The 20,796-nt window shown below is 42.5% G+C and overlaps 1 protein-coding gene across 1 annotated transcript; it reads left to right on the top strand.

The window, feature by feature from the left end:
- The first annotated feature begins 2,169 nt into the window (after window positions 1-2,169).
- LOC126252657 (probable cytochrome P450 6a13) lies at window positions 2,170-16,495 on the top strand. The gene is made up of 3 exons (XM_049953560.1): window positions 2,170-2,472; window positions 15,816-16,049; window positions 16,445-16,495. Exons 1-3 carry the CDS (start codon window positions 2,170-2,172, stop codon window positions 16,493-16,495), a joined length of 588 nt encoding a protein of 195 aa, XP_049809517.1.
- Window positions 16,496-20,796: the final 4,301 nt, after the last annotated feature.

Here is a 20,796-nt window from a genome sequence, read left to right as displayed (position 1 = left end):
CTCAGAAGTTAAGTCCCATACTGCTCAGAGCCATTTGAACCATGCGACTGTTTACACGAGGGGTTACCTCAAAAAAAAAAAAAAAAAAAAAAAAAAAAAAAAAAAAAAAAAAAACTGACAGTCCTGGGAGAGGCCCTGAAGTGTGGCAATCCACTCCCTGTAAGATTGGGAGGGGAGCTTCTGACAACAAAAAAACTTGTGACGGTCAGCCGTCACGTGGACCTGAGATCAAAATACTCCAACAAACTGTAAGTCAACTATTCGTATGAGAAAGTGTGTGGCTCTGTGTATGGGTGCAACTGCTGCAAAAGATGATATATTTCCGTGCCGACATAGGCAAGAAAAAACGCGCGCCCCTGCACGTCGCCAACGACGTCATGCGCCAAAAAATGTTGTTCCAACCGTGCTACATAATTGCCCCAAGGCTCCAAAGGCTTGTCAAACTTAGGAAAAGCGGGAGGCGTGGCCCGCAGCCCCACGAGCGGGGAAGCGGACGGAGCACTCGGTGCCTGAGACCCGGACAGAGCCTGCAATTGCTGAATAATACGTTCATTCGTCTGCTGCATACTCGCTAAAAGCGCGAGGACACGTGCTGAGGACTGATCAATTCCCGGAACAGCCTCTGCCATGGAGGAGAACAAGCAACAAACGCGTGAAAACTACAAAACAAATTCTCCAAGTATAACACCAACACAAAATAGAGATCCGTCTTCGAATCACAGCTACATACACGAATAATATAGAAAACAACAGAAATAATTTCCTACTAGTCTCCGCCAGAGATTTCTCCGATATACCAAGCCTAATCCAGAGATCCGCGAGAAGATCCAAGCCATGTTGCCGGGGTGGCAGCTATCCACTTCTGTTGGCGGTCGATGAACTGCCGACGTGCGGCCGAGCGCCGGCCTTCGTAGCGCTGCGTCGGATGAGTACCTCGGAACTATTTTCCATCACGGGGTTTGACGTGTGAAAGTAGTTCCGGAATCTGCAGCGACCTCTTCCTGATGTTTATGTGGGCCGGTAGTCGCCCATGGTGGCCGCTGGTGGCTTTGCAGTGGTTTTGTTGTTGTTGTTGATGTGGCCGTTCATCAATATTGCCTGTCGGTTGTGTAGTGCTTCGGTGTGCCTGCGAGCGGGCAACCCGCGGCTGCAGGCTGTCAGTTTGGTTGCTGATACTCTAGGCGCCGTGATGTCTGGGTGAGAAGGCCACGGCAAGTAGTGACACGTAGCAAGAATGGCACTACCTCGTGCATCAGGGGAAGAGGGAGGGGGAGGGCCACAGATTTCCGTAGGTTCTGGTTTTAGATTCGGGTATGCCCAATGTTATTGGCTATAATACACTTGGGACACTCAAAATTGATATTCTGAGCTGTCCTATGTACTTCTGTGCTTTCTCATTACAGTGACGCACTTTTACATGCTTTAATTTTTACTTACTCTGGCTATTGTGGCTATTAATGTAAGCATTTTATCTGCAATTAATGTTAGATATTTTTGTAGATGACGGAGAACAGTATTCTGTGCACCATAACATCAGTATTTACTTAATATTGCACGCTAATATGTTTTTGGGTTGGTTAGTACTTGCAAATATGTAAACATTTATTACTGTATCAGCAACACTCGTATATCTTTTTACTGGACTGTATACTCCATAGTAAATAAAATTTCGTAACTTTCAGTCTTTCTGGTGTTGGAGTTTTAATTGATTTGTTTCTTTGTGCTTCTCTCTCTCTCTCTCTCTCTCTCTCTCTCTCTCTGTGTCTCTCTCTCCCCTTTATGCAGATTTAAGCAAGTATTAACAAATAATGTACAATGCCTTGAAAAAAAGTAAGGCACACAGATGTAAAGAGATAACGTCATGAACGAGTCTTGGAACCACAGAATGGTGTCATGCAGAGAGCAGGACACCGCCAAGTCACTCACAGCGACCTCGCAACACTAAGGCGACGACAGACGGCACTTGCTTAAAACGCAGCCTACACGAGTATTGCGACTCAGTTACGACAGCCGGAAGATCACCGACACCTTCCATACGGTTCATGGCAGCACGCAGATCTCGGTAGACGGCAAAAATCAGCACAGACAAGCAGTATTTAAAGACGCTCTCCGTCATCGTCGACTATCTGGAGCGGTGATGTGACGTCGACGCTGTACTACCCAGCACTAATGACGCAGACACTTCTGCCGCCGCCGGAACCCAATCCTCTGGCTGCCGGCTGCGCCTCTGGTTGCAAGGGGCAGCTCCGCGCTCTGTCGCTCTCGTCGTGGTCCAGCCTCCTCTGCCACGCGGGGGGACCGACAGAAGACCGCGACACTCCGGTCCTGGCCAGCATGAGGCAGCCAGACGTCACTGTGGCCGAGGACGGCAGGAAACACGGGAACCTGGAGACGCTGCGCAGACTCAACAACCGGCGGCAGTTGCGTCTGGGGAGATGCCATCATATGCCATCATATTCTCTGTGCCGCTGTGTACTTAGCCATATTTGTAACTTTTTCTTTAGGAACGGTCAGTTTTCTGACCGATTAAAGCACACAGTAGTAAAGGAATTTTATAAAAGAGAGAAAAGGATAATTAGATAATTTAGACAATTTTGTACTATTTCTACGTCATCAGTGTTTGCCAAAGTAATTGAGAAGTCTGTGTACATAAAGATAACTGATCATTGAACCTCACATAATTTGCAGTCAAATGTACTGTTGGGTCTTTGGAATGGTTTAACAACTGAAAATGCTCTATTTTCGTTCCACTGTGAGGTGCTGAATGGATAACACAAAAGGTTTAGATCGCAAGGCATCTTTTGATTTAACTATGGCGTTTGAATGTGTTCATCACAAAATATTGCTCTAGAAGTTGGACCATTAAGGACTACAGGGAGCAGCTGACAAATGGTCCACGTCTTAGTTTCGGAACAGACAGCAAAAGGTCATTCCCTACAGTCTTGAGAATAGCTATGATGCGGGGTCCGCGTGGGGAACGCTTAAATGGGTGGGGTGCCCCGAGGATTACTGCTGGGGTCACTCCTGTTCCTTATTTATACAACAATAACTGATATGCCTTCTAGTATTACATGGATTGTAAAATACTTCTATTTGCTGATGACACTAGCTTGGTAGTAAAGGATTTTGTCTGCAAAATTGGCACTGTATCAAATAGTGAGGTTCAAGACATAACTTCATGGTTTCTAGAAAATAAACTAACGTTAAATCACAATAAAAGTCAGATTTTATAGTTTCTAACTCACCATTCAACAAAACCTGATGTCCTAATTCCACAGAAAGGGCATACGACTAGTGAGACTGAATAGTTCAAATTTCTTCCTTTTCGACAAACAGTAAACTGTCGTGGGAAGCCCATGTTCAGGATCTTGTTCAAAGACTACATGTTGCCATTGTTACTATTAGAACAGTATCTGAAGTAAGTCATAATTAAAACGAAAAGTAGTCTTCTTTGCTTATTTTCATTCGCTTATGACCTGTGGTATTACATTTTCGGGTAACTTTTCCAATTTTCAAAGGATATTTTTGGCCCAGATCACTGTTTAATTTTAATACCTATTTTTTACACTCAGGGAGCGCTCTGTACTACTCAGAATGTAAAATATAGCTGTCACTGGTGCTCTTGCGCTGGGGTAACTCTATGTTTTTAATAAGAACGTTCATTATTGTCTGCATGTGTGGTTTCTAAGATTAATTCTAGCTATCAGATTTTGCAGTGCGTGACCTCTGTGTTTTATATAAGATGCCACATAGTTAATATCGGCAGCTTTTAAACTTGGTATGACTATATATTATATTTTTTGTTTGTATTTGCATTTATCCCACATAAATCTACACTCCTGGAAATTGAAATAAGAACACCGTGAATTCATTGTCCCAGGAAGGGGAAACTTTATTGACACATTCCTGGGGTCAGATACATCACATGATCACACTGACAGAACCACAGGCAACAGAGCATGCACAATGTCGGCACTAGTACAGTGTATATCCACCTTTCGCAGCAATGCAGGCTGCTATTCTCCCATGGAGACGATCGTAGAGATGCTGGATGTAGTCCTGTGGAACGGCTTGCCATGCCATTTCCACCTGGCGCCTCAGTTGGACCAGCGTTCGTGCTGGACGTGCAGACCGCGTGAGACGACGCTTCATCCAGTCCCAAACATGCTCAATGGGGGACAGATCCGGAGATCTTGCTGGCCAGGGTAGTTGACTTACACCTTCTAGAGCACGTTGGGTGGCACGGGATACATGCGGACGTGCATTGTCCTGTTGGAACAGCAAGTTCCCTTGCCGGTCTATGAATGGTAGAACGATGGGTTCGATGACGGTTTGGATGTACCGTGCAATATTCAGTGTCCCCTCGACGATCACCAGTGGTGTACGGCCAGTGTAGGAGATCGCTCCCCACACCATGATGCCGGGTGTTGGCCCTGTGTGCCTCGGTCGTATGCAGTCCTGATTGTGGCGCTCACCTGCACCGCGCCAAACACGCATACGACCATCATTGGCACCAAGGCAGAAGCGACTCTCATCGCTGAAGACGACACGTTTCCATTCGTCCCTCCATTCACGCCTGTCGCGACACCACTGGAGGCGGGCTGCACGATGCTGGGGCGTGAGCAGAAGACGGCCTAACGGTGTGCGGGACCGTAGCCCAGCTTCATGGAGACGGTTGCGAATGGTCCTCGCCGATACCCCAGGAGCAACAGTGTCCCTAATTTGCTGGGAAGTGGCGGTGCGGTCCCCTACGGCACTGCGTAGGATCCTACGGTCTTGGCGTGCATCCGTGCGTCGCTGCGGTCCGGTCCCAGGTAGACGGGCACGTGCACCTTCCGCCGACCACTGGCGACAACATCGATGTACTGTGGAGACCTCACGTCCCACGTGTTGAGCAATTCGGCGGTACGTCCACCCGGCCTCCCGCATGCCCACTATACGCCCTCGCTCAAAGTCCGTCAACTGCACATACGGTTCACGTCCACGCTGTCGCGGCATGCTACCAGTGTTAAAGACTGCGATGGAGCTCCGTATGCCACGGCAAACTGGCTGACACTGACGGCGGCGGTGCACAAATGCTGCGCAGCTAGCGCCATTCGACGGCCAACACCGCGGTTCCTGGTGTGTCCGCTGTGCCGTGCGTGTGATCATTGCTTGTACAGCCCTCTCGCAGTGTCCGGAGCAAGTATGGTGGGTCTGACACACCGGTCTCAATGTGTTCTTTTTTTCCATTTCCAGGAGTGTATTTTGCGTCTTAGATGCTTGGCATGTGGACTTATTACTGACACTGTTAGTCAGTAGTGACAGGTAGGTAGCAAAATGGTTCAAATGGCTCTGAGTACTATGGGACTTAACATCTGAGGTCATCAGTCCCCTAGAACTTAGAACTACTTAAACCTAACTAACCTAAGGACATCTCACACATCCTTGCCCGAGGCAAGATTCGAACCTGCGTCCGTAGGAGTCGCGCGGTTCCGGACTGAAGCGCCTAGAACCGCTCGGCCACCGCGGCCGGCTAGGTAGGTAGCATGGCAACATCTTGTGTATCGGGTGGGGAGGTGCAGAACACTGTGTGACGCAATATATGAGCATTACGTGCTTCCTTGTGTGGCACATCTCGAAACGCAGTTGCTTCGGTTGTGGTGTTAACAGCAGCCTGCATCTAGGACGGTAGTTCCCTGCTCTGACTGCCACTAGCCTCTGACCAATGTTGCACAATGACACAATGTTGTATGAGGTCCATTACTTGTTTCTTGGATGGCAGGCGCAGATGTGAAAGACTTGCGATGTCCCTGGTGCACAATATGGCGAGACTCCATTGTTGTGTCAGGTCCAGTTGACTGGAACCTTAAAGGTATGTATACCTGACCCCATATTCCTATGCAGCCCAACTTCGGGCAACTTTCAAATGGTTCAAATGGCTCTGAGCACTATGGGACTCAACTTCTGAGGTCATAAGTCCCCTAGAACATAGAACTACTTAAACCTAACTAACCTAAGGGCATCACACACATCCATGCCCGAGGCAGGATTCGAACCTGCGACAGTAGCGGTCGCGCGGTTCCAGACTGTAGCGCCTAGAACCGCTCGGCCACCGCGGCCGGCGGGTAACGGTCACATCAGAACGCCTCACAAATCTGGATATTGCACGGTTCAGCCATTTAGTAAATTGGAGACCACAGTAAGGCGTCTTCCTAAGTCTGTCAAGTCCTGATAACACTGTTTGACACCAGTTTACAGCAGCAGAATCATATCCTTCGCAGGAATCACTCAACATCTGACACTGTTCATGACTCTTATATAGCTTATTAAGCCCGGTAACGACAATGAATGGGAACAATAATAATGCACTCTGGTAGCCTTACTACCCGTGACAGAGAACAGAAAATGTAGTCATTTATAGGAAGATATGAAGAAACGAGCAGTCTTAGTTGCAGTGTTAAAATTTTTTCAATATTTCCCAATGACGCGTTTCAGCGTTTGACCTTTATTTATGCATCTTCGGACATATTTAAAACATTTCATAACAGTGGTGTGACCACATTTAGTGAGATTAGAGTACCAACAAATTGATAGCGATCGGCACATGGGATACCACGCATAAAATATCCCAGCGGGTAAATGCCCCTTGACATAGCTTTAAAAACACAGCGCGGTGACCTGTGCAATAAAATGAAACAGAAGGCGACCGAAAGGTATTTTTTAAAAAGTATGTAACCTGATTTGTCGCTAAACTGATAACCCACACTGGAAATGAGAAGGAAGCATCATATTACTTTATTACAACATGTGGCGCAGTCCAGTACAAAATAATGGGATCGTGTCTGCACTAAGGCTTTACATCAGAAACATCCCGGAGGTTAATGTATATTCTGCCTGCAGACACTACACTGGATATGGAAACATACCATGGCCCCAAGACCAGCACACCCATCGCTCAGCAGATGGCACCTGGAAGCCACGAGGTACAACAGTGGTCATTTCCTAAGTCTTCTTATAACAACAAATCATGACAATTGTTATAGATGTCTGGTGTTCGAAAAAATTTCTGATAAAATGCGTACATTTACACCCAGAATAATAAGGATGAACAAAAATTAAAAACTAAATTATATGAAAATACCGCCGACGACTGTGGTGGCAACCTGTGGAAAGGACCAATTCTTCCAATGTTTTGGAAATGCATTGTAGTATAACTGCTAGCGTTGTGGTGTCTGGAGCCGTCAGGTACGACATCAGGTTATGGCTGGTAGTGATTGAGGGAAATCTGATGACACAGAAGCACTTCAGAGACACCCTGAGTCCTCACAAGTTATGTCTCACGTGACACTATCATAACACAGTTTTTCAACTGGAGAATGCTTGCCCACACATGGCACAAGTCTCTGTGAAATTTCAGCGTGATTTTGAGGTGACCCCTTTACAGGAAGATCCCCAGATATGTCCATGACTGGACACACGGGACCCGCTCGGGAGACTACTCCATTCCTGTGCCAGCAACCAGGATACCACTGACCAGTTACGCAGTCATGGGCAAAGCTACCTCAGGAGAGAATACGACTTTATGAATCCCTTCCCAATCGAGTAGTGCGTACATTCTTATCAACTCGGCTCAATGTCATATTGGCAATTCGACTCACACTGCCAAGTTCCTTCTAAATTTGACTTGACTTTGTTGCCACTGCAGAAACATAGCTTACCCTCTGAACCCATTAACTTTCAGTCCGCTTTCTCCTCCCCTTGTGGATGCTTCACCTTTTCTGTCACGTGGCGTATTTATTAAACAAAATTTCACACTTCAGTTTTCTACGTGTGACAAAAAAATGGTTCAAATGGCTCTGAGCACTATGGGACTCAACTGCTGAGGTCATTAGTCCCCTAGAACTTAGAACTAGTTAAACCTAACTAACCTAAGGGCATCACAAACATCCATGCCCGAGGCAGGATTCGAACCTGCGACCGCAGCGGTCTTGCGGTTCCAGACTGCAGCGCCTTTAACCGCACGGCTACTTCGGCCGGCTACGTGTGACATTGCAGGCTCACCTACAAATGTTGTCACCGCTTTACAGATAGAACCCAGGAACACAGCTGTTAGCAGTTTTCAGCTCATAGCTCTGAACATGGTAATGGAACCTCTGTGTTATTTATTTATTTACACGTCAAGTTCCGTAGGACCAAATTGATGAGCAGATCTCCAAGGTCATGGAATGTGTCATTACATGAAATCACAATATAAAAGTAATAACAGACGAGAACAAAATGTTTATCAACCCAAAAAAAGTCAAGCCATAAGTAAAATCTCAAGCAATCAACATTATTACATAAGAATCGGCTTAATTTTTCAAGGAACTCCTCAACAGAATAGAAGGAGTGACCCACGAGGAAACTCTTCAGCTTCGATCTGGAAGCACGAGGGTCATTGCTAAGATTTTTGATTTCCTGTTGTAGCTTATTGAAAACGGATGCAGCAGTATACCGCACACCTTTCTGCACAATCCAAATGCACGTTGGATTTCTGCCGAGTATTAACTGAGTAAAAGTTGCTTATTCTTGCGAATAAGCTGATAATGTTAACAAGAAACGACAGTAAAGAATAAATATATTGAGAGGCCAATGTCAAAATACCCAGACTGGTGAACAGGGGTCTACACGAGGTTCACGAACTTACACCACTTATTGCTCGAACTGCCAGTTTCTGAGCAAGAAATATACTTTCAGAATGGGAAGAGTTACGCCAAAATATAATACCATACGGCATAAACGAATGAAAATAAGCAAAGTAGGCTACTTTTTGTGACGAACAATCACTTACCTTAGATACCGTTCGAATAGTAGAAATAGCAGCATTAAGTCTTTGAACAAGATCCTGAACATCGGCTTTTGACGACTGTTTACTATCTATGTGACCACCTAGAAATTTAAGTGTGCAGTTTCACTGATCATGTGCCCTCTCTGTGAAATTAAAACGTCGGATTTTGTTGAATTGTATTGAGCCATGTTGCGGCTCGCGTTGGTGCTATTGGTAGGTTGGCATCGCGTAATAGGAATAATGGCGTGTCGTTTTCTTCTCATGTTTACTGGCGCCACTACGTTTGCTAGCGTTGTCTGTCTGCGAGTGGTAGCAGCAGCGGTTATTGACAACTAATACCCTAGCACTATCTTTGGAAGGGCGTGAAGTGTTTACTGGATCGCAGTGTGTCGGGTAGTTCGGTTGGGGCGGAGCAACAGTGAGGTCCGGCAGTGCGGGAACATGCCGAGACCGCTGGCGGCACGCAGGCACTGCCGGATCGAGGGGCTGTAGTTACGAGGGCGACAGCCTCGTTCTCCACCAGACCCAGGATGTTTGAGTTTAGTGAACATTAACCCAGTAGTGAAGCCTCCACTATTTTGAGATCATGGCGTTTGTTCATGCGTTGCTGCTCGCAAGGTCACTGTGACGACGAACAACAAGTGGAGTGTTTGGAGTTGGCGAAATCAGCTAGCCATCCTCCACCTTTTATTATTAATCATTGAATTCCTTGTGTTTATTGATAAAGTTCAACCAGCGGTATTTTTCTGCCTAGTGGCCGCTAATGCCCCAGTTACCTGCCCTGGAGGTTATCGTATTTTCGCAGCAGTGTAACTTGCTTCGCCTTGCCGCTGCTGTCCGGTAAGGTGTATAGTTCGACAGTCTCCTTGATTGTGGTTCGGATATTTGTTTCTTTTGGACTACTTTGGTCGTAGGGGGTCCTTCTGCTTCTGGATGTTCTAAACATTGGATTCTCAAGACGCAGAGCTGCAAGAATTTTGGCCTGCGATTAAACTGTCACTAGCTTGAGTTACCATCCGATTACGTGAATGCAACTCTTGGCTTCCTGTCTCATCGTTTACGAAGTTGAGCGACTTTCCCAGGTCGATCCTTGGAGCACTGTCTGAGTCCCACTTCTCTCTTGATTTGGTCAGATTGTGATAACTGTCAATAAGGCCTTCAGCCATGAATGCAAATTGTCTTAATAAATTTTAATTAGATATTGTCTGTTAATAGTGAAATTTGATGATTGTCCTTTTGTAATATTTTAGTATTTCTTAGAGAGGTTAACGTGTTCTTAAGAATTTGCTATCTAGGCCTTCAGCCGTAAAATCGTTTTGAGATATTGCTACTGGGCCTTCAGCTGACAAATAATTTGAGTATCTCTTCAATAAGGCCTTCAGCCGTGAATGCAGTTTGTCTTAAGAATTTTTAATTAAATATCGTGATTTAATACCGAAAATTTGATGATTGTCCTTGTTATAATATTTTAATAGCTCTTGGAGAGGTTTAATTCCTTCTTAAGAATTTGCTATCCAGGCCTTCAGCCATAAAATTGTTTTTTGAGTTATTACTATTGGGGCCTTCAGCCGACAAATAAGTTGAATTTCTGGTCAATAAGGCCTTCAGCCGTGAGTGCAACCTGCTTAAGAAATTTTTAATTAGACATTGTGTCTTAATAGTTAGATTTGATAATGGCTCCTTATTGTCAACCTTATTTGCAATTGTTTTCAAACAAAGTGTGCATGATTAAAAAAAAACTGAGCAACCAACGGTAACGGAGTACGGCGCCGTCCACACTGAATCCTGCCGTCACCTAAGAACCATGTCTCATGTATGATACAAACTGTAAAACTTGAGTCTTACTGTGATTTAGCGTTATTTTATTTTCTACGAGCCACGAATTTATGTCGTGACTGCACTATTTGAAACAGAACCAATGTTGCACAGAACATCCTTTTATACCAAGCTAGTATCATCAGCAAACAGAAATACTTTATAGCTACCCGTAATACTAGAGGGTATATCATTAATACACACATCAAAAAAAGTTTTGCATCACGCCACTTCCCAGAGCTCCTGAAAATAGACGGTGATTGTGGATGTTGTATGACAGACACAGTCCCTTTGACTGTTCAGAGATGTCACTAAACCTGCAGAAAGATGTAAACAACCATTCATGAGCAGTGCCTATTAGGCGAAGGGGGACCGACAGCAGATCATTTCCAGTCATTCCACCAGGAAGGAGGTACACGGCTCGTGTTGTCTGTAGTTCAATCATGCCTAGACGGTCAATACCGCGGTTCGATCGAAAATGAATTTTTACTTTGTGCCAGCAAGGGCTCCCAACAAGGGAAGTGTCCAGAAACCTTGGAGTGAACCAAAGCGATGTTGTTCCGACATGGAGGAGATACAGAGAGAAAGGAACTCAGGCCGCCCGAGGGCTACCACTGCAGTGGATGACCGCTGCCTACGAATTATGGCTCGGAGAAACCCTGACAGCAAAGCCACCATGTTGAATAATGCTTTTCGTGCATGATGCGCAACTTCACTCCCGACGTCCATGGCAAGGTCCATCTTTGCAACCACGACACCATGCAGCGCTTTACAGATTGGCCCAACAACATGCCGAATGGACCGCTCAGGATTGGCATCATTTTCTCTTCACTGATGAGTGTCGCATACGCCTTCAACCCGACAGTCGTCAGAGACGTGTTTGGAGGCAACCCGGTCAGACTGAAAGTCTTAGACACACTGTCCAGCGAATGCAGTTAGGTGGAGGTTCCCTGCTGTCTTGGGGTGGCATTACGTAGGGCCGACGTACGTCGCTGGTGGTCATGGAAGGCACCATAACGGCTGTACGATACGTGAATGCCATCCTCCGACCGATAGTGGAACCATATCGGCAGCATATTGGCGAGGCATTCGTCTGCATGGGCGACAATTCGCGCCCCCATCGTGCACTACTTATGAATGACTTCCTTCAGGACAACGACATCACTCGACTAGAGTGGCCAGAATGTTCTCCAGACATGAAACCTATCGAACATTCCTAAGATTGATTTAAAAGGGCTGTTTACGGACGACGTGACCCACCAACAAATCTGAGGGATCTACGCCGAATCGCCGTTGAGGAGTGGGACAATCTGGACCAACAGTGCCTTAATGAACCTGTGTATACTATGCCACGACGAATACAGGCATGCCTCAGTGCAAGAGGACGTGCTACTGGGTATTAGAGATACCGCTGTGTACAGCAGCCTGGACCACCACCTCTGAAGGTCTCGGTATATGATGGTACAACATGCAATGTGCGGAAATTATGTTTGTGTTGATCTCAATTCCAATTTTCTGTACAGGTTCCGGAACTCTCGGAACCGAGGTGATGCAAAAACGTTTTTTGATGTGCGTATAAATAAGGAAAAGGAGTGGCCGCAACACTGATCCCTGGGGCACCCCCTATTTGGCCACACCCCACTCAGACCCCACATCATAGCCATTCTCAACACTATGAGTAATGACCTATTGCTGTCTGTTGTTAAACTAAGGGGTGAACCAATTGTGAGCTACGCCCTGTATTCTGTAATGGTCCAACTTCTGGAACTATATTTTGTGATAAACACAATCAAACGACTTAGTTAAATAAAAAAATTCCTCAGAGAAAAGAGATTATAGCACTTCCAGCTGTTAAACAACTTCTAAAACCGAAATCTACATTTGATAGCAAATTATGTGACATCAAATGATCAATTATCCTTACACTCACACTCTTTTCAATAACTTAAGCAAACATTAATGGCCTAGAAACAGATCTAAAGCTGTCTGTATTATCCCTTTCTCGCTTTTTATAAAGCGGCTTTGCCGCTGGGTACTTTAATCGTTCAGGAAACTGACATTTCCTAAAGGAAAAATTACGAATATGGCTAAGTACAGGGCTGACATGTGCAGGACAGTACTTTAATATTCTTCTAGGCACTCCATCATATCAATGAGAGTCTTTAGTCTTCAATGATTTAATTATTGACTCAATCTCCCCCTCGTCTGTATCACAGAGGCGTATTTCAGTCATCAATCTTGGAAAGACATTTGCCAAGAGTGTTACATGATTCCCTGTAGAAACTGAATTTTTATTTAATTCACCAGCAATGCTCAGAAAATGATTCTTAAATCCTGTACATATTTCTCATTTATCAGTAACAGAAATATTTTTAGTTTGCACTGTGTTTATATTGTAGACCTTGTGCTGCTGACCAGACAATTCCTTCACAACTGACGATATGATTTTAATTTTATCCTGTGAATTAGCTGTTCTATTTGTGTGCCACATACTCTTTGCTTTCCTAATAACATTTTTAAGCACCTTAGAGTACTGCTTGTAATGGGCTACTGTAGCTTGATTGTGAATACTTCTAACATTGTTCTACATGATATCCTTATCCCACTATTCAGCCACCCAGGCTGCCTTTTACTGGTAGTACCCAGTTTAGAACGCTCTAATGGAATGCAACTTTCAAAGAGCATGAGAAATGTTTTAAGGAAAGTATTATATTTGTCATCTATGTTAGCAGCACTATAAACATCCTGCCACTCTCTTCCTTTATGAAAAAACTCTGTATTGCCATTGGATTAACTTTCCTATATAGTTTGTAATTATATGTGACATTTTTTTGAGTACAAAAACCTTTTAGTGTTAAAATTTGTGCATCAAGGTCAGAAAGGCCATTCACACTTTTACTAACAGAATGCCCATCTAGTAATGAAGAATGAATAAAAATATTGTCTATGACTGTGCTACTGTTCCCTTCACGCCAGTTGTAAAAAAACAGTCTACATTAGATTATATGAATTTATGAGATCTACCAACATCTTTTCTCTTGCACAATAATATACAAAATTAATATTGAAGTCACCACATATTACTAATTTCTGGTATGTCCTATAAGGTGAATCAAGTGCCCTCTCTAGCTTGAGCAGAAATGTTCTGAAGTCAGAGTTAGGGGACCTATAAACAACAATAATTAGAATTTTAGTTTCACTAAATTCAACTGCCCCTGCACAACATTCAAATAACTGTTCAGTGCAGTGCTGTGATACATCTATGGACTCAAATGGTCATTCCCCCACCCTGCGAGCAACTCCAGCTAATCTGTACCCGGTAAAGGAAACCTCTTTACTGTGAAATTATTTAAGTTTTGCTCCGATACACCAATAATTTCACAGACAATATCTATAAGCAGTTCACTCACTTTATCTGTAACACCTATTATATTTTGATAAAATACACTCATTCCTTCTCTACTTGGAAACAAGATGTCCTCTGGAGGTGATTCATTAGTTAGAGGGACTTCCTTTAAGCAGGTATACCTATCAGCTGACTTCAACCTAAAAGAGATGCAGCTCTAACACCAACTATTACAGGAATTTTTCCATGAGTGATCCCACCAGTAATCCCACACTACTGTAAGCTTTGCCAGCCTCCCCTTCCCATACCTATTAACGTGAAAGCCATGCCTAGTGAAACCTGATTTACTGATGGACTCAACTGGCACCACTGAAATGTGACCCATGCCCTTTGCCAACAGTGCCTTCTCCAGCCCCATGTTAACGCCCCTAACAGCCTCCTTAAGATGAGGCCGATCATGACACTGAAACAGTAGCACGAAATGCACATTAGTGCCACTAGTTTGAGTAGCTATCTTTACCAGGTCACTACCTACATGATATTCCCTGTCCCTATCAAGACTATTCCCTGCTCCACCCACTATCACTTCCTGATCCTCCTTTGTAAAATTCCTACATGACTCCCCTATGCTGTCAGTTACTTGAGACAACCCTGCACTAGGCTTCACAATGCTGCTGACCTAGAACTCACTCCCCTCCACTTCCTGCAACTGCAGGCCCACCACCTTCACCATGTGAACACCTATCAGCAGAACTTTCTTCTTTCTGTTAGACTGTGCAACTGACTTAGGCCTCCTAACAGCTGATGCCTGTTGCATGTTTCCTACACCTACAGTTACAAGAGGCTTCTCTCCACTCACTCTGACAGTTGGCCAAATCTATTTCATATACGCAAATATTCTGTCTGAATACCTCCTCCTCCTAGGTGCCTTCTTGCCAACTGCCATTTCCCATTCCCCATCACCCTTCACCCTCCTCAACATATCTGGTTCCTCCTTCGCATTTTGTAACTGCACCTGAAGGGAACAGATCTTAACGCTCATGCTTCTCTATCAACTTATGTCTACTACAGATTCTGCATTCTTAGGAGAGGATCTCACTAGAATGCCCACTGGCCTCCCCACAGGATTCCCCCCAGTGAAAATAATTTAAACAAATCCCACACTGTAACCCACTACTCACAAACCTACGACAGAGCCCACATTTCTCACTCATGGTAAAATTTTAAAGTTGCTGAAAAAAAACTAAATTTTTCGTTACCTAAGTGCTGTTACACAAATATAACTATTTATAGCACTAATAATAGCGGTCTCGAAATTCTCTCTCTCCTAAGAAAGCAACCACTTTTATTATTACTACTGAAGTTGCTGAAAAAAAAACTAAATGTTTTCTTTACCTAAGTGCTGTTACACAAATATAACTATTTATAGCACTAATAATAGCGGTCTCGAAATTCTCTCTCTACTAAGAAAGCAACCACTTTTATTAATACTACTAAACACAACTAACACCTATACCAACAAAACCTCACAAAATTTATTAGCTAAAACCAAAAATTAAAGCGGAGATGGGAACACTCAACGAAGTTAATGAAAATTCTACTGAAATATTTCACTGGAAACATTAAGAAACGTCAGCTGAAAACTAAAGCACGAATTTTCTAAATGACTTCAACGGGCAGAAAACCAGAAAACACAGCGAGTGAACGTTTCCAAAAGTGTATTGAATCGTTTTCTAACCACAAACACCACGAAACACCGTTGAAAACTATAAATTTAATCACTCTATAACAGCGCACAAACAGCACACATGAAATGTAGCACAGTCACTGCCATTTTTTTTGCAGGAGACCCTGCGTCTGTTCTCGACAGTGCCCTGCATGCCATACCCGGTGACTGAGGACATCCCCCTGGCAGGGGGTCGGTATGTGGCACCTCGAGGCAGTACCTTAATGGTGGCCTATTACCTGTTGCACCGCCAACCCCAGCTGTTTCCAGACCCACACAAGTTCGACCCCGGTCGATTCCTGGAGGGTGGCTGCGCGAAATCCAGGAAACCCTACAGCTACGTGCCTTTTGGCGTTGGCGCTCGCAAATGTGTGGGTGGCCGATATGCAATTTTGCAAATTAAAACTATACTGGCAACGGTGCTGCGTCGTTATCGTATACTGCCTGGATCCAGCAGGAAGGATCTAGAAGAGAGTATACTTTCCAGAACACTTCACCCAATCACTGGTTTTAGAGTTACTTGTACCCCACGACATAATGCACCTTTGAGTTCTGTTTGTTAAATAAATAAGGAGGGAAGGTAAATTTCGGGAACTTCTGAACGAACTTTTAGTTGTTCGTTAGATATTCTTGCTTATCACCTCCATTGTCATAGTAATAATATTAGTTAGTTCTTTATTCAGTAGGTGATATTCATAGTTAGCTTTTCACAGGGAATTTTAAAACAGGGTATTTGTGTTTTTATCAGAATATGCTGCCCATATACATGTTTGTATCCGATTATCTTTTCAAGAAATAGTTGCTAATGACAAAATACATCTACTGTCTATTAGACTTTTTATTTCCATGAGATGGTTCTCAAGCTTTTATGGCATAGTATTTTATTCATTTCTGTGGTAAAGTTAGATTCACTGGAATGAAGAGAAAGTAATACTCTTGCTTACAAGTGAACAATCCCAAGTGTCAAATGGTCTTGATGAAACTCTGTGGGTGTGTGGAGGGAGCAAATAAATACAATATGTACTTTTTTGTTTGTGCCCAATTTCACTTTTAAAGGGTAAAACAGCCTGAAACGTAATTTGGAATATTACATTTGGAGAGAATATCCTCAAAACGATTATCTATAAAAAGTATCTGTCACATAAAAATTGAAATGCAGTTAACGTTCTTGAAAACTGTATATTCGAGTTTTTTAATAATTTGAAATTTTGCAAAAACTTACCGCCATTAATAAATTTTGAAAGATTATAGCTTGTTACAACATAAGCCAAAGAAACTTTGAAGCTACATACATCCATGTGTAGTAAAAATGATTTCTGAAACACAATTTCTGGAAAATAAACTGCACATAATGTGGTGTCAAAGTATTTTCAACATACCTAAATAAAATACCTAAACATTCGTTAGTAATCTGGTTACTTATATTATTTCTATTTGTTTTAATTAAAATTGTTATTTTCTGTTTTAGATTCATTTTTTTTGTCATTTAGTTCACCATTTTACATACATGTATTCTGTTAATTAAAAAGTGTAAGAAACCCATTGCTACGATACAGAATCATTACAATAACGGTAATCTGTAAAGAAATGCTTAAAAATATCATTTCCTTATACATTGCACCTAAAATAAACGAAATTTCTTCATGTAATATACAAAACAAAATTCAGCAGGATTTGAAACTGTTGCATTTACGATGTTCAGAATAATTTTTATATCGATCATCTGCCTTTTCATAGTTTTACAAGAAACTAATGATGAGTTTGAACTGAGAATTCGAGAATCTCTTTTTCAAGCCCCAGTTGTTCTTGTGAGAGCAGCAAAATCCGTAAACACAAGTCTGACCACATAGAAATATAGTTTGACGATTTTTCATTTCCAGTGAGGGAGTAAAATCTGTATCATTGTTAGATTCTTCAGGCTGTCAGTATGAAGAAACTGAATAAAGCATCGAATCTGAGGATGCAAAACTTGTTCACATGGTGATCCCATAGGGCTTGATAGTGCAGGGTACAGTCATGAGATGTATATGGCTTCCAATGTTGAAAGAACTTTGTGAGAAGATTTGTGGATGTAGTTCTGTTGAATAATTATGTCTCTTTCCCCTTGAGAAACAATCTAATCAAGCACCATTGACTAGTACACAATCAGTTCTCTTTGTCAAGACTTGCAAGTATACTGAAATGTGCCTGATGTAAATTAGGATATTTAGAGGTTCATGCATGGCAATTTGAAACCCATCTGAACTTTATTTTGTACTGTGTTCTCTATGTTGTATATCAGGTGAAGAATTTTTCTTCATTTTATGTGCATGGTGTAAGAAATCGTTATGTTTTGAGCACTTATTGACGGATTATTATTATTAATACGATTCTGTATCACAATAATGGGTTACTTATTATTCTCAATTGAGAGATTACACACAGGTAAAATGGTAAACTAAAGAACTGAAATGGATGTAAAATATTTCATAATAACTTAAAACATAGAACAAATACAAGCAAAACAAGTAACAACAGTAATAATGAATGTTTAACTTTTTCAAAAAGCTGTGTTGAAAATACTCTGACAGCGAATTTCTTACAGCTTATTTTGCAAAAATGGTATTCCAGAAACCATCTTTATTACCCATGGGCATAGGTAGCTAGTGAGCTTCTTCAATTTATATTGTAACAAACGTTTTCATCCTTCTAAATTAATTAACTGTGTTTAAGTATTTTGCAGGTTTACAGGTTAACTTTTGTAAGTTAATCATTTTTATCTGAGGGCATATCTGAAGATATCCCCTCCAAGCCGTACGTGTAAAATTACCTTTCAGGGAGTGTTTTCCCCTTTAAAACTAAAATTGGACACAAAGAACATAATTTGTATTGCATCAGTTCGCCCTCTCCACACAACCACTAAGTTTCATCAAGCTCATTTACTTGCGCCTTGTTAGTACTGTATTTGGAAAAATCTCTATTACTTTCTAATTGCACTGGACTTCCAGAAACAAATTTTGTAAGTGAACAGAAATACTGTGAGACTGTGGTTGTTGTTGTTGTGGTCTTCAGTCTTGAGACTGGTTTGATGCAGCTCTCTATGCTACTCTATCCTGTGCAAGCTTCTTCATCTCCCAGTACCTACTGCAGTCTACATCCTTCTGAATCTGTTTAGTGTATTCATCTCTTGGTCTCCCTTTACGATTTTTACCCTCCACGCTGCCCTCCAATACTAAATTAATGATCCCTTGATGCCTCAGAACATGTCCTACCAACCGATCCCTTCTTCTAGTCAAGTTGTGCCACAAACTCCTCTTCTCCCCAATCCTATTCAATACCTCCTCATTAGTTATGTGTTCTACCCATCTAATCTTCAGCATTCTTCTGTAGTACCACATTTCGAAAGCTTCTATTCTCTTCTTGTACAGACTATTTATCGTCCATGTTTCACTTCCATACAAGGCCATACTCCATACAAATACTTTCAGAAACGACTTCCTGACATTTAAATCTATACTCGATGTTAACAAATTTCTCTTCTTCAGAAACGCTTTCCTTACCATTGCCAGTCTACATTTTATATCCTCTCTACTTCGACCATCATCAGTTATTTTGCTCCCCAAATACCAAAACCCATCTACTAATTTAAGTGTCTCATTTCCTAATCTCATTCCCTCAGCATCACCTGATTTGATTTGACTACATTTCATTATCCTCATTTGCTTTTGTTGATATTCATCTTATATCCTCCTTTCAAGACACTGTCCATTCCGTTCAAATGCTCTTCCAAGTCCTTTGCTGTCTCCGACAGAATTACAATGTCATCAGCGAACCTGAACGTTTTTATTTTTTCTCCATAGATTTTAATACCTACACCGAATTTTTCTTTTGTTTCCTTCACTGCTTGCTCAATATACGGATTGAACAACATCAGGGAGAGGCTACAACCCTGTCTCACTCCCTTCGCAACCACTGCTTCCCTTTCATATACCTCGACCCTTCTGTACAAATTGTAAATAGCCTTTCCCTCACTGTATTTTATCCCTGCCACCTTCAGAATTTGAAAGAGAGTATTCCAGTCAACATTGTCAAAAGCTTTCTCTAAGTCTACAAATGCTAGAAACGTAGGTTTGCCTTTTCTTAATCTAGCTTCTAAAATAAGTCTTAGAGTCAGTATTGCCTCACGTGTTCCAGTTTTTCTACGGAATCCAAACTGATCTTCCCCAAGGTCACAACTTCTACCAGTTTTTCTATTAGTCTGCAAGGAATTTGCGTTAGTATTTTGCAGCCGTGGCTTATTAAACTGATAGTTCGGTAATTTTCACATGTGTCAACACCCGCTTTCTTTGGGATTGGAATTATTATATTCTTCTTGAAGTCTGAGGGTATTTCACCTGTCTCATACATCTTGCTCACTAGATGGTAGAGTTTTGTCAGGACTGGCTCTCCCAAGGCTGTCAGTAGTTCTAATAGAATGTTGTCTACTTCTGGGGCCTTTTTTCGACTTAGGTCTTTCAGTGCTCTGTCAAACTCTTTACGCAGTATCATATCTCCCATTTCATCTTCATCTCCATCCTCTTCCGTTTCTATAACATTGCCCTCAAGTACATCGCCATTGTATAGACCCTCTATATACTCCTTCCACCTTTCTGCTTTCCCTTCTTTGCTTAGAACTGGGTTTCCATCTAAGCTCTTGATATTCAAACTAGTGGTTCTCTTTTCTCCAAAGGTCTCTTTAATTTTCCTATAGGCAGTATCTGTTTTACCCCTAGTGAGATAAGCCTCTACATTCTTACATTTGTCCTCTAGCCATCCCTGCTTAGCCATTTTGCGCTTCCTGTCGATCTCATTTTTGAGACATTTGTATTCCTTTTTGCCTGCTTCATTTACAGCATTTATATATTTTCTCCTTTCATCAATTAAATTCAATATTTCTCTGTCACCCAAGGATTTCTACTAGCCCTCGTCTTTTTACCTACTTGATCCTCTGCTGCCTTCACTACTTCATCCCTCAAAGCTACCCATTCTTCTTCTATTGTATTTCTTTCCCCCATTCCTGTCAATTGTTCCCTTATGCTATCCCTGAAACTCTGTACAACCTCTCGTTCTTTCAATTTATCC

The sequence above is a fragment of the Schistocerca nitens genome, chromosome 4, assembly GCF_023898315.1.
Source record: "Schistocerca nitens isolate TAMUIC-IGC-003100 chromosome 4, iqSchNite1.1, whole genome shotgun sequence".
In the NCBI taxonomy this organism is placed as follows: domain Eukaryota; kingdom Metazoa; phylum Arthropoda; class Insecta; order Orthoptera; family Acrididae; genus Schistocerca; species Schistocerca nitens.
The sequence above is the reverse complement of the archived record's forward strand: the minus strand, read 5'-3'. Positions and strand labels throughout refer to the sequence as shown.